At 38.3% G+C, this 23,008-nt stretch overlaps 1 protein-coding gene across 4 annotated transcripts in view; it reads left to right on the forward strand.

Annotated features, from left to right (window-relative positions):
* DMXL1 (Dmx like 1) overlaps positions 1 to 23,008 on the forward strand; it is a 152,027-nt gene that overhangs the window by 40,140 nt on the left and 88,879 nt on the right. For all 4 annotated transcript variants that reach the window (XM_034774425.1, XM_034774426.1, XM_034774427.1 and 1 more), the window contains exons 7-15: positions 3,469 to 3,644; positions 7,835 to 8,024; positions 12,566 to 12,734; positions 15,644 to 15,856; positions 19,894 to 20,147; positions 20,251 to 20,935; positions 21,607 to 21,728; positions 22,492 to 22,581; positions 22,892 to 22,994. In XM_034774425.1, the coding sequence (XP_034630316.1) occupies positions 3,469 to 3,644; positions 7,835 to 8,024; positions 12,566 to 12,734; positions 15,644 to 15,856; positions 19,894 to 20,147; positions 20,251 to 20,935; positions 21,607 to 21,728; positions 22,492 to 22,581; positions 22,892 to 22,994 (2,002 nt within the window). The remainder of the gene's footprint in view (positions 1 to 3,468; positions 3,645 to 7,834; positions 8,025 to 12,565; positions 12,735 to 15,643; positions 15,857 to 19,893; positions 20,148 to 20,250; positions 20,936 to 21,606; positions 21,729 to 22,491; positions 22,582 to 22,891; positions 22,995 to 23,008) is intronic.

A 23,008-nucleotide genomic window follows, 5' to 3' on the forward strand; every position in this document is an offset into this window, starting at 1 on the left:
AAAAGCTATTTAATTTTCCTTACTCAGTCTTCAAAAGAGAATACAAAACTTAATGCTGTGGAATCAGGGAGAAGGGAACTCAAGGTGGTATGATGGGTGCACTGGAAAACAGTATTGTTTGTTCATGTTGGAGCCTGCAGTGTCTGTGGAGAGTATGTACATAGGCTATCTATTGATGCTATTAATGCTATCATTCTTGTTCAAAGGGGACTTAAATACTGACATGACATCACAAAAAGGTCCTGTCAGAATGTTCTTGAACCATGTCCAGAGCCATATTCTGAGAATTGATAATTTTGGAAATCAGTTGCTCAAAATATCTTACAGTGAAGATCATATAACATTAAGGTTATGGATAAAAAGTTTCTGATTTCAGGAAATGAAACAAGGCTCCCATAGTATGTGTATGGTTGGTAGTAAATTGACTCAGTTTGCTTGACTTCAGTAATACAGCTGTTCCCATAAATGATTGCCAATACCGAAGTGTAACATTTGTAGTATATTCTTGTATAATAGGCAGACATTTTTACAGCTACAAATAGTTCCCTAAAGCATGTTGCAATCCTTAAGACATACTAGTTGATTTACTGGGATAAAAGCTTTTGATGTACAAATTGTGACCAAAAGAAATCAATGTATAATGTCACATTGCAAATTCAAAAAACAAAAGGGATAAAGCCAGTTTGTCATGTTGTTAAAGCAATATGAGGAGAATAATATTGGAAAGTTGACCGTAACTAACCTAGTTCCGTATGTAAGTGCAGAATCTTCTAAATCTTAATCTTTTTTTATTTTCTTTTATCTCTGGCTTAGTTACACTGGAGAAGATCTCAAACAGGAGAACTGGGTCATTGCAGATTGTTTGATTCCTTCTTTCTCACACAAGATGCTGATCAGGGAGGTTATTTGATGCTAGAAATGCCTAGTGTGCACAAAATGCTTCAGTGGCAGCTCTATCCTTAAGGAAATGCTTACTGATGACTTTCATATTCAGTTTTTGGATTATCTTTGTTTATTTTAGATCAGCCCATAATGTTAAATGTGTGTGTGTTCTCATGCATAAAATGAAATGTCCTTTTGGTGGGACAGGTTCTGGAGGCAGGTATCTTCCCCCACACAGTGGACTTAATGAGTATCTTATCATGTCATTAATTTACCTTTGCCTTATATTCCTGGTGTTCAAAATAGAAGTCCTTTTGGTCACTTTTTCTGTGAAATAAGCTGATAAAAATGCAACCACTCAGTCACTGCAATAATGTGGCTCCAAATCTAGGATAGTTCTGGTGAGTGAGACTCTCTGACTGTTAGAGCGGAGAAGGATCTTGTCTTTCATGGACATAATGGTCCATGTACTGTAGCTTTGTTTGAGTCTCTTGAGGTTTTTCCATCACCAGCATTTCCTTTCTCTTGCATTGGCTTTTCTTTCATAGATCATCTGAGAATAAGTGATCTATAGGGATGAGGAGAGGGTTCTTTACTGCCATCATGTCAGTGTGATCATAATGGACTTGCTTGTTAGAAACCTAGAACATTGACGTTTTGGCTGGGTTGTTTTTTTTTTTTCATTGGGATGTTCCCAAGATTAACTGGGCCCTTGAGTCTTCACTGTATGGAAGGTGTTGTCTGACCAAGATATGGTACAGTTCTTGAGCCCTTTGTTTGTGACTAGGCCGAAGATCCTGTCTCTATAGGCATAGTTAGAGACAATCTGGAGAACTGGACAGTAGATGTGCCTAAATTTCTTCATTATCCTGAATGTCTTAGGTGTTTGTGTAGTTTTCTCAAGTCAGTGGCCTGGATTCTCCTGTTTACACAGGTGTAAGTCAGAATTAACTCCGCTGAAGTTGATGGAATTGCACAAGTTGAAACCATGACAGAATATCTCAGCAGCTCCTCCAGGAATTCCATGCTGTTAGGATGTTCAGACAACCAAGATGAGGTGGGGATTTGACATGAGCAAGACTAAGGCAAAGTCTACACTATGACTTTGGTATAACTTAGGTCACTAAGGGGTGTGACTAAGCCACCCTCTTGAGTAATGTAAGTTATACCACCCTAACCACCAGTGTGAACAGCGCTACGTTGGTGGGAGAACTTCTCCTGCTGACATAGCTACCACCTCTTGCGGAAGTTGATTTATTATGGCTATGGGAGAGCTCTCTCCTGTCAGCATAGAGTATCTTCACTAGATGTACTATAGCGGTGCAGCTTCACTGATGTAGTGTAGAGTACCCCTAAAAGGGAATTCTCTCACCATCTAGGATAGAATCTAGGATTTCTATAGCACCATTTGGTCTTTGAAAAGTTTTTTATATTGGGCAGACAAGGAAGGCCTGAAGCTTACTGAGTGACTTAATTCACTGCCACCAGACAAATGATACTCTATGTAAAAAGCCTTGTCAGGTGATATTCGAGGCTTTCAAATGCATCAACTTAATATCATCTAGAATCTGTTGGAACTAGTTGAAAATTTTCAGCTGAAATTTCCCAAAGTGTGTGGTGATGTAAATCATCTATTGGAATTTGTGAGCGAGAACTATTGATTTTTACATCAATTTAATCAGGTTTTACATTTGAACTTTTTATTTACCAACAAGGTTGACTTTTAGTGGTTGGTATAACTGAGTACTTGACAGCTAGGAGAATACACTATGCCTATACATATTTATTTAAACAATTATGTAAAATTTACATTTATTTATATTCTGTATTTTTATATTATTGTGTTAGAAAATGGTGATTGATGCACTTATTTACTAGATCAACTTTTTATTTGTAATTAATGTCAGGCTGCATTTGGAGATTTGCAATTCTATTAAAAATGCACAAAATATTAAAAAACCTTTGTTTATTAGTTAAATAAACCTTAAATGTGCTGGATATATAAGAAGAAAATTATCAAAATGTTATGTTTGAAACTGATTTAATAAACAGAAGAAGCACTATTTGTAGTTAGTGAATTGAACTGCGTACCATTTCCTCCAGATTTTAGAACTAGTAGATCTGATCCTCCCCCTTCATTTTCATTTGTACATTGAAAGAGAGAAACAATTTTTTCTGCTTTTTCAGCTCCCAATTGGTTTTTCAACTTTTTATGAACATGTAATTGAACTAAAATAGTGGAATAAACTGAAAGGAAGAAAATACTCTACACCTGCATAAGACTTTACTGCTGTCAAAAGCTTGTTTAGCACTTCAACAGACTCTGGTTCAGGTGCTTAGCCAGTGACTTCTACCAGTTCAGTGGTTGGACTTTCTTTGAAACTTCAGCAGCAAATATGCTGCTTGAATATTATATTTTTTATTTAATTCAAATTATTTTAATAAGTTGTCATTTAAAATTTAATTTAAATAGGTTTAACAGGATTTAATATAAATATTCCTATTTAAATTTAAAAAACCCAGTTTTATTCACCCTGGAATTTCTACTAGGATAAACTTTCTTTTGTTTTCCTACTTTCTGCTCAGGACGACTGTCTTGTAAAAGTGTGGTATAATACCGATAGTTGGCGATCAGCAGTAACACCTCAAAGTTCAAGTCCACAAAAACAAGCACAAGATGTTGATTTTTCATTTGTTTACTTGGCCCATCCTCGATCTGTAAATGGATTTTCATGGAGGAAGACAAGCAAATACATGCCACGGTCAGTAGCTTAACTGCTTGATATCTGTAAATTGTTGTTCATTACCTGATAAACTTTCCTTCCAACGTTTGTAATAGGCTTCTTTTTTAAAACTACCCTAGCTGCTCTTCTCTGGAGACCTTGGTTTAAATCCAGTTTCCTACTGTGCTAATTCAACAATACTAAATTGTGGCTGCTCTGCTACTTCTGTATTTACGATGAGCTGCCTCATACACCTCACGTTTATATTGTACATTCTGTCAAGGTTCTTTTATGACCTGTTTACCACAGTTTGAGCACTTCCTATGAGTAAAAAGTTATTTCCTACCACCCTGCTGGCAAAAGGCAGACTTGTTTTTTTTTTTTAAAGATGTGAGGGTGGGAAACCCCTGGGTGAAGAGAGAGAGGTTTTGCATTTAGCTCTGGACAGGAATCTCATCTTTTGGTCCAGACGCTAACAAAATTATATTCCTACTTGGGTCTTAACAAGCAGACCTGGCGAATGTTCTGACTTCTGCAGTACAGTGTGTATCCAACAGTAATTAAGCACTCTAGCTAAATAGCCATTTGTGCATTTTATTATTGCACCTCCTCTCTTTATGGTCTTCCAGAATCTGATTATAACAAAACTCACATTTGTGCATGGCTTCTTGCTCATGTATGCAAATGCTGTTACCTCATTGTGGTGTGAAAGATCTCCACTGGTTCTCCGTTTACTTGAGGATCCAGTACAAAATCAAAATCCTGTCCCGAAGACCCAACATATCATGGTGACAGGCATGTTAGGACCTAAATAAAATGGTCATTCACACTGAATCCCAGTTTCCTTCTGTCTGTATCATACAGTATGCATTTTAATATACCTAAATGTAAATGGATACATTTAGGAACAAAGAATGTAGAATTACAGGATGGGAGACTATCCTGGTTAGGAGTGACTCTGGCAAAGATTTGAGGGTTGTGGTGGATAATTAGGGCCCTATGAAATGTTTAATTTTGCATTTTCTGATTTATTTTCTGATTTCATTTTTTTCCATTTAAAAAAAAATGAATTCCATCTTTATGGTTTTTTAATAACAATTGTTTGAATCATTAACAACAATTAAATAGCCCTACTATAAATGCATTAAAATGTTCAGAATTGGATTGCAATGGAAAAAACTGATTTTACAAAAAAACCAGAACACCCTGCAGATATTCAGTATACGGTTAAAGTAACACATTTTAAATCACTTTTTAAAGTAGCACTCTGTAATATGACAAAACCGACATGGATGAAAAGTAACACAAGAAGTCCACAGAGATGGGTGGGGAAGGGGGCAGGGAGTGTGTGTGTCAGCATGCTGTGTCTCTAAGCAAAGCACTCACCAGCCTGAATACTTGTTCAGCTAGCAGCTGGCAGCAACCGCTCCTGAACCAGAAGCTGGTGCACAAATAGGCACTCCCCTGTCCTCCACCCCAGCTCAGCAGAGACCGGGTACGCCGGCAGGGGAAGGAGGGACACCCTGACATCAGCCCACCTCCCTTCGGCTCTGGACAGCAGATCAGGAGGCTCCTGATCCAGAGCAGCTTGACTCTTATGTGCGGCTCCATGTAGCACAGCCATGAGCCTGCCCTGCCTGCCGCCTGCTGCTCCTGCTACTCTCTTAGTGCTGGGGAGAGCAGGATTCCACATTAATGTTTTGATTCTGTCCATGCTCTCATTAACACAGATTTCATAGAGCCCTGGATAATCAGATGAACATGAGCTCTCAGTGTGATAATATGACTGAAAGAGCTAATGCGATCCAGGGATGCATAAGGGGGGGAATATCACATAGGAGTAGAGGTTATTTTACATCTATATTGGTCACATGTGTGATCGTTGCTAGAATATTTTGTCCAGTTCTGGTGTCCCCAATTGAAGAAGCATATTGATAAATTGGAGAGGGTGCAGAGAAGATCCACACAAATTATTAAAGTGTTAGAAAACATGTCTTAGACTCGATGAGCTCAATGAAGGGACAGTAAAGAGATGAGTTGATTACAGTTTGTTTCCCCATGGGGGAACAAGTAGTTAATAAACTCTTCTTTTTAGTAAAGAAAGGTACAACACAACCCAATGGCTGGAAGCTGAAACTAAATAAATTGAGTCTGGAAATAAGGTGTACATTTTTAATGGTGAGAGTAATTAACTATTGGAACAATTTACCAAGGTTTATGGTGGATTCTCCATCACTGTCAATTTTTAAACCAAGAGCGGTTGTTTTTCTAAAACATATGTTTTAGGGATTATTTGGGATAGATCCTGTGGCCTGTGTTGTAAGATATCTGTCTAATTACTGAGTGAGCAGGTTACTGACCTGTCTGGAGCAGCACTTCTGTCTTGGTTACATGATCTCTCCAAAGCATTCCTGGGATGCTTTTTAAACAACACTGGTGGGATGCTTTCAGCCTCCTGTTGTGTATTTCTACCATCTAACATGTTTCCAAGTAGTATAATCTCACTTTAGCATGTAGATTTATCTTCTTGATGTTTGGCAAATGGGAAAATGATCTATGGGCTTTGCCAATTCTTGCCTTTACTACTTCAGTGAGCTGGTTATTAACAGATAGTGTACTTCCAGGGTAAACAAAGTCATCGACTCTCTTGTACTCTTGCTCATCAATCACATGTCCACTGGTGTTGACATCATTTTCTTCTATCACTATGGGCTTGGTATTCTGCATACTGATATAAAGTCCCACTTTAGCACCTTCTGCTTTTATGTTCACAAATAGTCTTTTCATTCAATCCAAGCTGGTCTCCAGTATGACTATATTATCTGCAAAATATAAGTCTTACTAGTATTGTTTAGGCAGGTGAAGCTGTGTCTTCAGCAGCAGCTACTGCCCTTCTCATCATAAAATCTGTGTCAATGCAGAAAAGATGTGGGGATTGTAAGCGGCCCTGCCTTATGCCAGGAACAATCTTAAACCATTCTGTCTCTCCAGTGTCTGTCCTGATACAGCACACAGACTTGTCATACAAAGCATTTATTAAATTAACAATCTTTGCTGTCATCTGCTAATTGGCTTTCTTTGAATCCCCTCTAAGTCAGTTATCAGTGAGTGCAACTGCAGCAGCCTAAGGCCCTTCACAACTGTGCGCTCCTTACTTATTCTGTATGTTATGTTGCCCTCCACTTCCTGTGCTCTAAGAATGTCAGCCTTAACTGCTCACTTGAATTCCACCTCTCATATACTGAATGTCCTCCATACAGCTACTGCCTTGGAAGTTGTCAAATTCATCTTTACTATCATGCCACCCGGAATTTGCCATCTGATAATTTTTAAGGTGTGTGTGTGTACACAAAACAATACCTATTACCATTTCCCTGGCAACTCTTACATGGAATCACAAAATTATGCCCACAGATTAGATATATAATCAGAATATGTTCGTGCGTCTTTTGTTACATCCCCTTGTAGTGTCTTGTCTTAAACTAAATTGTAAGCTTGTCTGGGAAGCGAACTTGAATGTCTACGTAGTTTTTATAGTGCCTAGCACAATGGAGTTCTGATCTTGATTGGGATTTCTTGATGCTGTTATAATGCAAATAATGTTTAGAGAAATAAGCATAGAAGTGGTCACAAAGAACTTATTATATAGTCCTGTCTATTGTATAATCATGCTGTATGGTTTTGGCCATACTTTTGAACAAACTTTTATCTATGTCCAAATTTCCACATCTGTAAAATGAGGATACCTACCTACCTAGCTTACAAGGGAATGCTGAGGATTATTAATAATTGTAGAATGCTTCAAAGAACAAAAAATAATAAAATATTGGCTATCAATATACAGTTCACTTTTTTCCATCCAAATGGATAGTTTTGTATGCTGGAACCAAAGATCCAATATTGCATAGTTACATAACTGTAAGTTTGAGGTGGTGGAAGGCACATAACAGTGCTGTATTCATGACCGTTCACTAAACTTCTAATATTTAAAATAGTTGCACCATTTAGTCCATTTCGGGTTCCAAAGTTTCACCTATTTTTCTGGGGGTATTTATCAGGTTAATTAAAGAACTTAGTTTTGTAATTTTTTTATATGCTACCTAAGGCATAGTGTCATGCATAATTCTGGAAATTTATACTTAAATTCTTACCTTTCATTGTTTTATGTGGGTATTTGTATACTCCGAATATAATGGTTTTTTTTCAATCTGGCTAAAACTTTCTTTCAGTGGTGCTGTATGCAATGTACTGCTGACTTGCTGCAAGGATAATGTATGCCGTCTCTGGGCAGAGACTTTGTTACCCAATGATAGTTTATCATGCGCTGGTGGATACAACCATTGGACTGAACCAGTGAACTTAACCAATAACTTCAAAAGAAATGCTTCTAGTAAGGAACGAATGCAAAATGCTTTAGAGGTGAGAACTGTTGGATAGTACTTTTTTTACAAACCACATCTTTTTTGTATTTATTAAAAAAATTACTTGCTGAATATATTCTGAGAATAATTCATGTTTTATAATTTCTTTGGAAAGAGTGTTTAAAATACAGATAGGTTTGAGAGTAACTTTTAGAGTTACGTTTATGATGTGAATGTTTAAAATGAAGTAAAACTTGATTTCTTGAACAATCTGCAGTATTCTCTTAAAGTTAATTGTTTCAGCTTTCAGTATGCATGTTAGCTTTGAAAATGAGCTATTTAAAGAAAAATACAATAGTTGCAGATAAAGTTTGGCATCTCTGAGGGTATTAGTCACATAAATGGAGAGACAATATATTGAGTAAAGACACTTAAAATACAGAAGAAGTTTGAGTTCTCTTGAAAACTGTGTCAGTTGTGCTAGAACATGTCAGTCCCGATCACATTCCTTGCACAACAGCCCACCTTGGACATCTTCAGGCAAAAAGGACGACAGTGGCTTGATAGTTTCACTACCTCTTGTCTTATGGCCAGAACCCTCTCCTTGAAGTCATGCTGTATGGTTTTGGCCATACTTTTGAACAAACTTATCTATGTCCAAATGTCAATAGCCAGGATGAATGATTGGGAAGATAAAGGCTATTGTTGCACTAAATCGATAAGTCACTGGAGCGGAAAGATACAAAGTAAAATAGTACTCCTCCATACACCTATGTAGGGCAGCAGGAAAAGGTTTGAAATATTCCCCTCATTCTCTCATCTACCAGTACTCATGTTCTGAGGACTGAGGTAGAGTACTCCATAATTTTTAGTTTAATGTGGGAAATATGGTGTATGATAGAGAACAGCTTTACGTTTAGGGTGTAGATGCTATGGAACCCCAGTTAGGATGGTGCTTTGAGATAGGGGTTCTCTGGTTACCACAGGAGTTGCGGGATGTTCTCTTGCCTGTTTGATAAAGCAATGGTGATGCTGTGGAAGGTTATATTTTTCCCTCTTGCTACCTTGCTTGAGGTTTAGAGCAGACTGCTTTCTGTAAGGCCTTATGTATTTGTGGAGAGTGGTCCTTGCCCGCCTGCCTGCCTCCCTCCCTCATGAAAAAGTGTTAAGTAAAAATGATGTCCTGAGGTACCTTTGAATACTTGTGGAGAGAAGTTAAGGACAGCCAGCTCCTACACAAACTTAGTGGTAGGATTAGATGGATGGTCTTTATGTCTCCCAGATGAAGAGCATAAAGCAGAGGATATGGTGTGGGTGATGGTCTGAATGGGAAAGTTTGACGTTTCAAGTTCTGTAGAATAGAATCTTATAATGAAACTCTAGGGGGTTCTTCCAGTGCCTGCAGACGAGCTTTGCAGGATCTGTATAACTCCAACAGAGAAGAAACTTACTAAAACAAGGTATTACCACATGCTAAAGCAGCAGTTTTACCAAGTCTGGAATTAGTGACAATAACGTAGAATTGGAAACTAGAAGACAGCACAGTGCAAGCCCAGAGAAGAAAAGCTATTCAACCAGTGTTGGTAACCATGTAACCAAAGAAGACATTGAAATGGGGAGAAACTATCTACTCATATGTTCTAAGTCAAAAGGAGTGCAAGAGACAAGACTTTTTTTCTCATTTAAAAAAAGTGAAGAAAAAACTGGGAGAATGTTACGTAACAGCCTATCTACCACAAAGTTAGAAATGAGCAAGAATGACAAATTGAGAGAGGATAAAACCCCAACATACAAGGTAATCAGAATCTGGGTAGATTGAACTGAACTGACAGATATCTGAGGTTTGTTTCTTTACCCTTTTACACTATTAATGCTTGTACAGTTTTTCATGCCAATGGGGTATTAAATTGTGACAACACTAAGGTGACTAGTACATAGGAAAGTTTGACTTCAGCAATATCATATAGGTGACCATGTCCCCTCATGAAAATTTGAATCTTACTTGACTAGAGTTTTTCGGGGTGTGTGTGTAAGGAAATGATTACAACACTTGAAGCAAATATTTTGCCTCTGTTTTTAATGAGGAACTTGGTGACAGTGGCAGTATGGCTAATGGAAACAAAGATATAGAAGAAGAAATGACCACCTCCAAGATGGAAGCCAAGCTCAGTGGCACCCTGTGTGTGTGTGTGTGTGTGTGTGTGTGTGTGCTGGATGATCTCCATTCAAGAATAGTAAAGGAACTGACACATGAAATAGCCCAATAGCAAGGATTTTTAAGTAATCAGCAAACTCGGGATCATATCCTGTGACTGGAGAATTGCAAATATAGCACCTATGTTTAATAAAGGGGAGGAAAAAAGTGATCCAGGAAACTACAGGTCTGTTAGTTTGACCTCAGTTGTACACAAGGACTTAAAATAAATTTTGAAAGAGTGTAATTATGGGCATAGTGGTAAATGGTAATTGGGATAAAATAGAACATGGTTTTACAAAAGGTAGATTGTGCCAGACCAACTTGATCTTCCTTTGTGATAACAGATTTTCCATACAAAGGAAATCCAGTAAATGCAATCTATCTGTATTTCAGAAAGGCATTCTATACAGTTCCACATGGGAATTTATTAGTTAAATTGGAGAGATGGAGATTAATATGAGAATTGAAAGGTGGATAAGGAACTGGTTAAATTGGAGACTGAGTCATGCTGAAAGTGAACTGTCAGGCTGGAGTGAGGTTACTAGTGAAGTTCCTCAGGGATGGGTTTTGGGACCAATCTTGTTTAACATTTTCATTAATGACCTTGGCACAAAAAATTGGAGTGTGCTAATAACATTTGCAGATGACACAAAATTGGGAGGTATTGCCAATATAGAAGAGGACTGAAATATTATACAAGAACATCTGGATGACCTTGAAAACTCGTTTAATAGCAATGGAATGAAATAGTGCAAAGTGCAAGGCCAGGTACTTAGGGACTATCAACAGGAATTTTTGCTATAAGCTGAGGAGTTACCAGTTGGAAGCCACAGAGCAAGAGAAAGATCTGGGTATATTGGTCAATCACAGGATGACTGAGCCACCAATATGATGCAGCTGTTTTTTTTTTTGTTTGTTTTTTTTTAAAAGGCTGATGCAATTGTAGAATGCATCAGGTGAGGTATTTCCTGTAGAGTTAGGGAAGAGTTGTTAGCATTATACAATGTATTGGTGAGACCTCATCTGGAATACTGTGTGCAGTTCTGGTCTTGCATGTTTAAGGAAGATTAATTCAAACTGGAATAGGTTCAGTGAAGGGCTACTAGGATGATCTAAGGAATAAGTAACCTACCTTATGAGAGGAGACTCAAAGAGCTTGGTTTGTTTATCTTAACCAAAAGAAGGCTGACCGGAGATATGATTGCTCTCTATAAATACATCAGAGGGATAAATACCAGGGAGGGAGAGGAATTATTTAAGATAAGGGCCAGTGTTAGCACAAGAAGAAATGGATATAAACTGGCCATCAACAATGTTTTTAGACTTGAAATTAGACGCTCGTTTCTAACCATCAGAGGAGTGAAATTCTAGAGCAGCCTTCCAAGGGCAGTAATAGGGGCAAAAAGCCTAACTTGTTTCAAGACTGATCTTGATAAGCTATGGAGGAGTCATATGATGAGGTTGCCTACAAGGGCACATGGCCCATCCTTGACTGCTATTAGCAAGTATCTCCAACAACTGGAGGTGGGACACTAGGTGGGCAGAGCTCTGAGTTATTACAGAAAATTCTTTCCCAGGTGTCTAGCTGGTTAATCTTGCATGCTAACCAATGGTCATATTTGGGATCAGGAAGGAATCTTTCCCCAGGTCAGATTGGCAGAGATCCTGTTTTTCATTTTTTTTTTTTTGCTTTCCTCTGCTGCATGGAACATGGGCCGTTTTCTGATTTGAGTTACAATAAATGGTGGATTCTCTGTAACTTGAAGTCTTTTAAATCAAGATTTGAGGACCTCTGTAACTCACCTAGTGGTTATGGGCTTATTACAGGAGTGGGTGGGCAAGGTTCTGTGGTCTGCAGTGTGCAGGAGGTCAGACTAGTTGATCGTGGCAGTCCTTCTTGGCTTTAAAGTCTGAGTCTGAGATTGTGCTTATGGGGTCGAAAATGAAGTATTGATCCAGTCATGGAGACTTGGTGATAGTAGCCAATTCAAGATTTTTTTTTAATAACTTGAATGTGCATGGTTTGTGTTCCACTTGAAAAATGCTATAGACACAGCATTTGATTTGGTCTGAGCATGAAGGCTGTACAGATACAGCCCAGTACATTGGAATACAAAGCTCTCTGAATTTTACTACTCCCATTCAAGGCAACACTGTGTTACATACAAGCTTTCTACAGGATTCTAAAGACATTAACATCCTTTAATATGTAGTCCCTTTTCTATGGAAGATACGTTATGAACAATACAGTTGGTAAATTCACCAGTGCACTTTTTAACTGTAAAAGCTACTTCCTTTAGGTTACAATTTTGCATGCTTTCTTTTCTAGAAAATAATTTATAGATTAAATCCTCCTTTTTTTTCTTTGGAAACAAAATTAAAATGACTTATTCTCCACACAGTTAAATCTAAGGCCCTTTCGACGAGGAAGGAGAAGGTCACTTGCCCTCATAGCACATACTGGATTTTCCCCACATCAGCAAGATCCTCATGAAGTTCATAGGAACACTCCTTTGCATGCAAATGCACTCTGTCACTTTCATATTGCTGCCAGCATCAACCCAGCCACAGGTAATCATGAGCAGTTAAGATTTATGATACAAGAACGCAATACAGACTTTTCTCTGTGTACCCTTAATTTGCCTCCTTGTATTTATACATTCAGATGGACTTTATTTATCTGAGCACAGGACCTCTGCCTCATTCAGTGCACAGGATGGATGGTGCTGACTTAAAGAGCAACTATTCAATATTTTGTTTTCTGCTCATGGTTTAATATGTGACCCTATGTGTATACATTGCACACTATTTAAATCCTGCTCTGAAGACAGAATTACCAATTCCTCATGGCTTTCTTTGGTGCTCATTGCCATACTATTGGAGTGCTTCACAACAACGTTGTGAGGTGAGGGTGTATTATCTCCATTTTACAGGTGGGGAACTGACAGATTAAGGTCAAAAGTATCCACTCATTTTGGGTGCCCAGTTTGAGACTCCTAGGACTTGACTTTTTCATAGTGCTTAGCATTATGTGGCCTTTTATATGATCAAAGCACAGCTTTGATATCAGCTGTGAGTTATGAGCACTTCTGCAAATAAGACCCTTATGTCTCAAGTCAGGCACCCAGAAAATGAGCAACCTACAATTAATAGCTATCCCAGAGCAGTTCCATCTTGCGTCCTGGATAATGCAGGTGTCTGTGCAGGGAAAAAACAGTGGTATGTGATCATGTTACAGTATTACAATGCATGTGTACAGTAGGTCCAAATAAAGGTTGCAGAGGAAACCTTAATTCTGGTACAGTAACTCCCCACTTAACATCCTCTCACTTAATGTTGTTTTGATCTTATGTCCCTGCTCAATTACAGAACATGCTCCATTTAAAGTTGTGCAATGCTTCGCTATAACGTTGTTTGGCTGCCTGCTTTGTCCACAGCTGGCAGCTCTCCTACTCTCCCCACCCCTCCACAGCATCTCCCGCCCGCTGGCAGACCCGGCGGATCAGCGCCTTACCCCTCCTGCCCCCGCCTCCTGCCCGCGGCAATCAGCTGGCCTGCAGCGTTCGTGAGGGAAGGGGGAGGAGCGAGGACTCAGCGTGCAGGCTCCCCCTGCCTCCCGAACGCCACAAACCAGCTGATTGCTGTGGGCAGGAGGGGCATGCAGAGTAAAGGGGGAGGAGGGAGCGGAAAGAAGAGGTGGGTTAAGGGTGAAGGTTTGGTGGTAGGGGGGCGTGGGCAGGCTGAGGGTTGAGCCCTCGCCCCTGGTGCTTGCAGAGTAGGGGAAGCTGCTGCTGCGCAATGTGCTTCTCCTAGTCTATAGCACCTTCAGCCTCCTTGCCTGCCTCATTGTCTCCAGTGCCAGTGGGCTGTGCCTGTGTGGGGTAAGGCGGGGGCACCTCCCCACTGTAATACTGTACTGTATGGCAAAAAAAAATATATTCCCTGGAACTTAACCCCCCAAGTTACATTCATTCTTATGGGGAAATTGGATTCGCTTAGCATCGTTTCACTTGAAGTTGCATTTTTCAGGAATATAACTACAATGTTAAGTGAGGAGTTACTGTACTTCATTTTTGAGTGCTTAGCATTACAATTTTAATCTTTTTAAATATTTTTTCATGTGTGTAATACAGGGTGTGTACACTTATATAAGCATTTTTATCATGAAACCACATAAGACTCAGTAATGATATGTATCTGTTACATAGCCCTCTTCACTCATAGTTCTTAAAATCCTTTACAAAGGAGGGTAAGTGTCATTGTGGTGCATGCTGTGATTACAAATTAAGGTGGCTAGAAATGATAGTATTTAATTGGAGGAAGGGAGTTATTTGAAGGCTCCTTAAGAATCATTAGTAAAGTCCTAGTGCGAACTGTTAGAACTCACAAGAACCAGGATTACAGCTGATTCAGAATAAAAGCTAAAGTGAAAGAAGAGACAATACTCCATTTGACAGACTTTTTAATAATGCATTTTAACCTGGGAAGAAGGGGGAAGAAGAGGGTTCCTTTAAAAAATATTGTAAAAAATATTGAAAGTTCAATAAATGTATACGAATGTCAAAAGTCAGCCTGCACATCATGTTCTTGTTTGGTATGTTCCTTTCTTAAACTAATTTTAATTCTTCCTTGTAACTCATCTTAATGCCAGATTCATCATCTTGAGAGCTGGCCCTCTGTAGCTAACTAACGAGAAGCTTATTCTGGAAGAATTGAAATTTCTTGTGTCTGCTTCCGCATTTCTCTTTTCATAATTTTATTCCCTGTGCACTCTCCTCCATTTCCCTCAGTCTTCCTATATTTCTTTGTTCTCCATTTCCTTGTTGTGGTCCTGGCATAACTACCTGCTTGAGCAGTTTAAAGACAGTACCAATTTCCGTGGAGAAAAGAGTATATTTGCACTCAAAAGTGCTTTGTCTGACAGGATGTTGAATTTACAGCTGCCTCAGCACATTGTACTGCTGCATAAAATGGGAGTATGGGAAACTTGTAGGTGGGGGGTTACACATAAGAAGAGCCTGCTGCTGCCAGGTGCGCCATGTGAGAATTCTCAGCACGTCACAAGTGGCTGCACTCTTGCATCCTATATTTCAGATGGTACAAAATTATATACCCATCTGAAATTTGTTTGTATCATTTACTTGTGTTTGTTGCATGTGTAATAGTGGTGCTCTAACAAATAGTGTAAAGTATTGGGGATGGGTATGTTTGTGAATTCTCTATTCTACAAAACACAATGTACATTGGGCTAAAATTACCTGAGATCTGTGGTGGCTTCCGTTGGTGTAAACCAGGACATATAGGGCCTTTTGGAGCAGAATATCTGCCCAGAGGGGATGGTGGTAGAATCCCTCAGGGTGAAGCAGGGTTAGGCTTGCACGTGGTTGTATAACTTTAGCCTTTTTCACTGGTATGGGAAAAAACACATTACCACTACCTCTTTCTCTTTTGGAAATCACATTAACTTCTTGGTGTTGCAGACATTCCTCTACTCCCTTCTATCACGTCTCTGAGTCTCAGTGAGAATGAAGAGAAAAGTGGGCCATTTGTAGTGCACTGGCTGAACAATAAAGAACTGCATTTTACCCTCTCCATGGAAGTATTTTTGCAGCATCTTAAAAAGAGCTTTGAGCAGCATTCTTCAGAGACCAGCACTGAAGAGTCAAATCAGTTGGATGGCAAATCAGATGAAGGTAAAATGCATATCATAGATATGTTTCTATTCTTTATAATGTGCTATAATTTTGTTGGGCAAACCTAATGTTTAAATTAGTTAATATAGATGCTCCCCAACTTATGCAATCATTCCATTCCAGAAAGCCTTGTGTAACCCGAATTTTACATAAGTTGGAAACGTATATTGTGCAAGCATAAAAAACAAACAATTACGTTTTCTGCTCTAAATCAATCTTCTTTTGCTTATGAACTGGTCCTTCATGCTTGCTATAACTTGGTTGATTTCCAGACATGATTTGAATGAAATCATTAATCCAGTAACAAATTAGAAAAAAATGTTGGTTAACAAAAATAAAAGGAGTGACTCTTCAGCTTGAGTGGTCTTTGGAGTCAGGTGTACAGTTCAGGGGACCATGTGATGTCTCTGGTTAGTATGTTACACTGGCCTGCAGGCTTCTTCTGGCCACTTGACTGGTCAGGCTGACATAGCCTGGCATAATCTTGGGCTCCTCTTTCCTTAGAACTAACCTAGGGAAAGCAAGGGCAGCATACTTACTTGGTGTTCTGGTTGCTCAAGAATAAGACCTTCTTCCACATTTACCTTGACCTTTAAGGTTGCAGTGTAACCTATCGCTTAAATCAATCTCTGTACCAGATGACTGGAGGATAGCTAATATAACACCAGTTTTTAAAGGCTCCAGAGGCCATCCTGGCAATTATAGGCTGGTAAGCCCAGCTTTGGTGCATGACAAAGATCTGGACAAGGGTGATCAGTGTGTATAGTGTTCTTGGACTTTCAGAAAGCAAAGGACCCCCACACCAAAGGCTCTTAAGGAAATTAAGCAGTCATGGGATAAGAGGGAAGATCCTGGCGTGGATCAGCAACTGATTAAAAGATAGGAAACAAAGGCTCGGAATAAATGCTCAGATTTTACAGAGGAGAGAGATAAATAGTGGGGTCCGCTAAGGATTTGTACTGGGACCAGTGATGCTCAACATCTTCATAAACGATCTGGAAAAGGGGGTAAACAGCAAGGTGGCAGTGTTTGCAGACAATACAAAATTACTCAAAATAGTTAAGTTGAAAGTTGATTGTGAAAAGTTAAAGGGATTTCACAAAACTGTGTGACTGGGCAAGAAAATGGCAGATGAAATTCTATGTTCATAACTACGCAATAATGCACATGGGAAAATATTATTATCCCAACTATACATCCAAAATGATGGTGTCTAAATTACCTATTACCACTCAAGAAAGAGATCTTGGAGTCATTATGAATACTTCTCTGAAAACATCTGCTCAATTTGCAGTGGCCATCAAAAAAGCTAACAATGTTAGGAACCATATAGGAAAGGGATAAATAATAAGACTGAAAACCTCATAATGCCATTGCATAAATCTCTGATATGTCCACACCTTGAATATTGCATGCAGTTTTGCTGGCTACATCTTATAAAAGATACAGTAGAATAGGAGAAGGGCAATAGAAATGATGAGGGGTATGGAACAACCTCCATGTGAGGAGAGATTAAAAAGACTTCAGACTGTTCAGCATAGAAAAGAGACGACTTCGGAGGGGATATGATAAGAGTGCTAAAAATCATGAATGGTGTGGAGAAAGTGAATAAGGAAGTGTTACTTACCACTTCACGTAACATGAGAATCAGGAGTTATCCTATGAAATTGATAGGCAGCAGGTTTAAAGCCAATAAAAGGAAGTACTTCTTCACACAGTGCACAGTCCACTTGTGGGACTCCTTGTCAGGGGGTGTTGGGAAGCCCAAAAGTATAAATGGATTCAAAAAAGTGTTAGATAAGTTCATGGAGGATAGGTCCATCAATGGCTATTAGCCAAAATGGTCAGGGATGCAACCCCAAGCTCTGGGTGTCCCTAAACCTCTGACTATTAGAAGCTGGGACATGACAACGAGATGGATCACTTGTTCTGTTCGTTCCATCTGAAGCATCTGGCACCAACTACTGTCTGAAGATAGATGACTGGGCTAGATGAACCATTGGCCGTACCTCATGACAATTCTCCAGAAGACTTCCAAGCAGATCAGTGCATCGCAGGTCCTGCATCCCGATTAGCGTGATCCAGTCGTTGGTCAGTTTGGAAATAGTGGAAATATCTATCATTAGACCACAAGCATGTGTACTCCAAAATCATAAAAGCATGTGGATAAATGGGACATAACTTAGTGGAAGTATCTCAGTGTCCTGACCGCCTTTTCCCCCTGCTCCCCCCAAATCCCTTTTGGGGTAATGGTTAGTGGTGCACTGCTTTGGGTTCATTAAGGCAATTACACATTAAAAGATGTGATTTATGGCCTGATGAGGACCACATCTTTCTTAAAATACACTTTGGAGCACCTCTGTATCTGCCCTTGTGGGTTTTTGTTTTACCATCAAGGAATTGGGGAGCCAGGAGTTTTCAGGCTTAACTGGGTGAAAGGTCACCTTGCGACAGAGCCTAGAGACAGAGCCAGTTTAGATTGCATTAATATAAAATTTTACTTAAGCTAAGAAGGATTAAATCTTATACCTACTAAAGAAAATTGAAGTTTGTGTCTCAAGCTTTATTCACATGGACCTGTTTCTCTCTCTCAGCCTGAATAAGAAGCTGATTGGCAGGCCTGGCAACTGAACCTATCTCTCTAACCACAGAACAGATGTTATCTAGTGCTAATACAGGCTTCTGTACTCTACTATACTTATGCTGTTTTGAACGGATCACCTGTAGTGGGGAGAGGGTAGTTCAAGCTTTGTGCTTTTTCATTCTTTGCCTTTTTGCTGATACTGCCAATTATAGTCCTCTAATGGCAACTGTGTATGGTGGTTTTGTGCTGTAGACACCTGCCAGCTAGAAATAGAGTAGTGTGATAAGTGAAGTGTGGTTTAATGTGTAAAGTCGCCAGCACTCACTATTGTGACTGAATCCATCTGGGAATATGGGGAATTCATCTGACTGTTTCTAGAAGTGTAGGTCTTTTGTTTTGAGGTTGTTAGTTTAAAAAAAAAAACCCAAGAGGCTGTTTGAAATTTCAGACACCTTCAGGAGGCTTCTGCACACTTCCACTTATGGGATGCTAGCCTGGACACAGCAGAATGTTGCAACTTTCTTCTTTAAAGTAGTGTCCATTAGGGATCACATGAACATGTTGTTCTGGCACCAAATATTTGGAGTTGAGGTTACATAAAAGCTGTGCATTATTCCATCTATATTCCTCTTTACTCAGCAGATTGCTGCAGGCAGAACTTAAAAATGAAGCTTTTCGAGAGAGACTTCCGTCAACATAATTTTTTTTTTTTTTAACTGAACATTTAAAAATGTACTTTCATGATTGTTTTCATTATTTGCCTTAAACAATTAAAAAATGGGTCTTTTATTTTCTGGCTCTTGTGCTAGCAAAATGCAGCCAGTGTTTTAGTAACCTCTGCAATAGAATATTTAAAAAGAACCAAAACTCTTTACATTGCCATTTTAAAAACTCGGGAAAACATGTTGACCTTAATTTTTGTAGTATTCACAAAGCCTGAAGCCTAGTGTCTAGTTTTTGGGATACATGAAGCCAGTTGGAAGGAATTTGATGCATTTATTGCTGAACTCCTCTGAACTTCCAGATTCTGGGTTTAAAAAAATATTTCATTTTCTGTACTTTCATGAATAAGCTATTACAACTTGTTTTTTAAAATGCTATAAGTGAGTTATAGTCAGTTTAATTCCATTTGGTATAATTACCAATCCATGTTTAATCGTACCTTTTTTGTTAGGCGTGTAAGAAGGTGTTGTAAAATAGCTTGACGTACATAATGTAACTTACTACACTTTTCTCAGTCAGATATAGAAATATATTCAATTATGTAGCATTAACTTGGTTTAGAGATTAAATCATTACCCTTTCAGTTTGTTGAAATCCATGTTTGTATGAATGGTTTAGAAGAGGCTTAAAAGGAAGTTTTGAATAACCAAGCAGTGTTGCCTATAAGATTTTAATTTCCAAATGTAGCTTTCATTCATGGGTTTCTTTACTTTATATGCTCTTCTGCCAGAAGCTGATGATAGTGGAGAAGAGCAAAAAGGAAATCAAGAGAAGAAAGAACTGGGTAGTGAGAAAACTGTTCCAAATTCTGGCTTTGTTCCTTTATCTTCTGCTATTATTGATCATGAGATTGAAATACTATTGTCTGAGTGGAGCAAAAATGCGGACATGCTATTCAGTATTCATTCCATGGATGGTTCATTGCTGGTATGGCATGTGGACTGGCTAGATGAATATCAGCCTGGTATGTTTCGCCAGGTGCAGGTATTATGATTTTTCTGGATTCAAATATATATTTTATTCAATGAGTACATTAATATCCTCTTTATTTGTTCTAATACATATTATTTTCCCCCTTTAACTCTAGGTGTCTTTTGTTTCAAGAATTCCAGTAGCATTTCCAACAGGTGATGCAAATTCTCTTTGCAGAAGTATAGTGATGTATGCCTGCACCAAGAATGTTGACCTCGCTATTCAACAAGGCAAACAGAAGCCCCTTGGCCTTACACGTTCCTCATCTATGCTTATCTCTTCTGCCCACAATAAATCAACTAACAGTTTAAAATTAAGTATCTTCACCCCAAATGTTATGATGATTTCAAAACATGCAGATGGGTCTTTAAACCAGTGGCTAGTTAGTTTTGCAGAGGAATCTGCTTTTTCTACTGTGCTCAGTATTTCACATAAATCTCGATATTGTGGTCACCGTTTTCATCTTAATGACTTGGCTTGTCATTCAGTGTTACCTTTGCTGCTGACAACTTCTCATCATAATGCTTTAAGATCACCAGATGTTGACGGCACAAAACAGACAAATGATATTTCAAATTCTGGAGATTCGCCTTTAAGATCTCAGAATAGAGGCACTACAAGTGTAACGTCCCAGGATCCCAATGCAGTTTATAGTGAGCTTATTCTTTGGCGAGTTGATCCAGTTGGTCCATTATCCTTTTCTGGAGGTGTTTCTGAACTTGCACGAATTAATTCTCTCCATGTTTCAGCTTTTTCTAATGTGGCATGGCTGCCTACACTTATACCCAGTTACTGTCTTGGTAAGTTTTCTGAGTTAATTAGAATATTTAAAATCTTCAATTGTTAAAACAACAAGAATAGGGGAAAAAAATGATGCTATTAGTATGGAGAATCTAAATATGTTGAATGATGGAACTTTTAAATTATCTCTGGTTGGTTTCCAAAGTGTGGATTTTCTGAAAAATAACCTAGACTAAAATTTAAGAAAAATGTCCCCTTAATTTTGGTAAGCTTAAAAAAAGCCACTGGATATTTTCTCCCCTCTTATTTATAAGGCACTATAGATATGTTTTACAAGTTAAGGAGAAGGTCACTGCCCTTCGTTTTAAAATCTTAGATCTAAACATTTTTTTAAAAATGCATTAAAATGTTAATGTTAGTGGGTGGGGTTGAAAAATATTAATACAGACAAGGAGAGTACTATTCTTGAGGGTAGTGTCGCCTTCAATAGGCAGATTGGAGTCTAGTTTCCTTTTGGTAAAGTTCAGTATTAAATCTTCATATTTCTGGCATATGGCCACGTTTATTAAATATCTAAATACAAATTAGATCAATGAGAAATAAGTTCTGCTTTCTTCTGTTTTAAGTCTTTAATAATAAATTTTTGTGATTTGCTTCTTGCCAAAAATATGGAAGGAGCTAGTATGTATTCACTTAAATATTGAACTGATTGTTCATAAATACTTTTCAGGTGCATACTGCAATTCTCCAAGTGCTTGCTTTGTGGCAAGTGATGGACAGTATCTGAGATTATATCAGGCTATAATAGATGCTAAAAAGCTTTTGTGTGAGCTATCCAATCCTGAAATTTCTGTAAGTAAAAACTTAACTTAACTTTACTTAAACATGTAAATTACATCATCATCATAATAACTCATAAATTGGTTTGTCAGACTAGTGAAGAACATTAAGAACTCTGCAAAATATATCTCTGTTGTAAAGTCAATCTGCAAGTATAATAGAATTTTACAACATTGCAGCCATACTCCATTGTTATGTCAGAACTCCAAAGCTCAGCATTGTTGAGGCAAGTCGCTACTGCTTGGCTGGAAAATCTCCAAGAAACACCTAATGCTGTAAGAAGTAGTTTTGATGATTCAATAAGAGGCACTTTCCTCTGAGTCAGTACTGAACTGCTGTGTCAGCCTAGTGCAAGGAGGCATCTTTCATGTTTGGCCTTTAAAGATTCTGTGGCACTTCAGTGTTAACATTCTTACTCCTATTGTGTCCTCACAGAACTGCTTTACTTAAATTCCCATAACATTGTAAATTAGATATAATTTTAATTGTGTGTGTACTATTGCTACAGAATTAACAAAACCAAGTGCCTAGCAGTAAGAGAGAGTTCTGTAAAAGTTCTGAGTCTCTGGAGACTTCCATAGAATGAAAACAAATCTCTTTGGCTTTAATATATCTCACTTTATTAAACTGAACTTCTTTCAACCCTGACTTTGAGTAAGTGAACCACGAATAAATAAAAACACTATGCCAAAATGAAAATGCCAAACATCAGGTAATATTTTAATCAACTTTAGGAGTTGAACTAAAAATTACTACATTACTGTATTTTTTTCAGAAATATGTGGGTGAAGTTTTTAACATCATAAGTCAACAGTCTACTGCAAGGCCAGGGTGCATTGTAGAGTTGGATGCTATTACAGAGCTTGTAAGTAAGATACTTTTTCTGTACACATTTTATGGTGGAGAAGAACATTAATTTACTTGATTTAAAAAGGCATTAAAATTGAGCATTACATCTGTAACTTTCCATGTTCACTGATGATGAAACCGGTACTGTGTGAGATGTACAGACTATCCCTTTGCCCATATGCAGAGAGAATTATAGGTATCGCAGATAAATTTTATTCAAAATTCATTATTTTGCTTGGTCCTGTCAATTTTTTAATAATATTCTCTTAGAAATAAGAGATTCCATGTCTTTCTTCATTTTATTTACTGTTTGTCTTTTAATTTAGCATGGCAGAAAAACACAGTTACTTCATGTTTTTCAAGAAGACTTCATTTTGAATAACGATGATGAGAAAATACCTGAAAAGAACAACTGTTTAGCAGACTCTGGTAAAGCAGTATTA

Source organism: Trachemys scripta, chromosome 6 (assembly GCF_013100865.1).
Source record: "Trachemys scripta elegans isolate TJP31775 chromosome 6, CAS_Tse_1.0, whole genome shotgun sequence".
Classification (NCBI taxonomy): Eukaryota; Metazoa; Chordata; order Testudines; family Emydidae; genus Trachemys; species Trachemys scripta.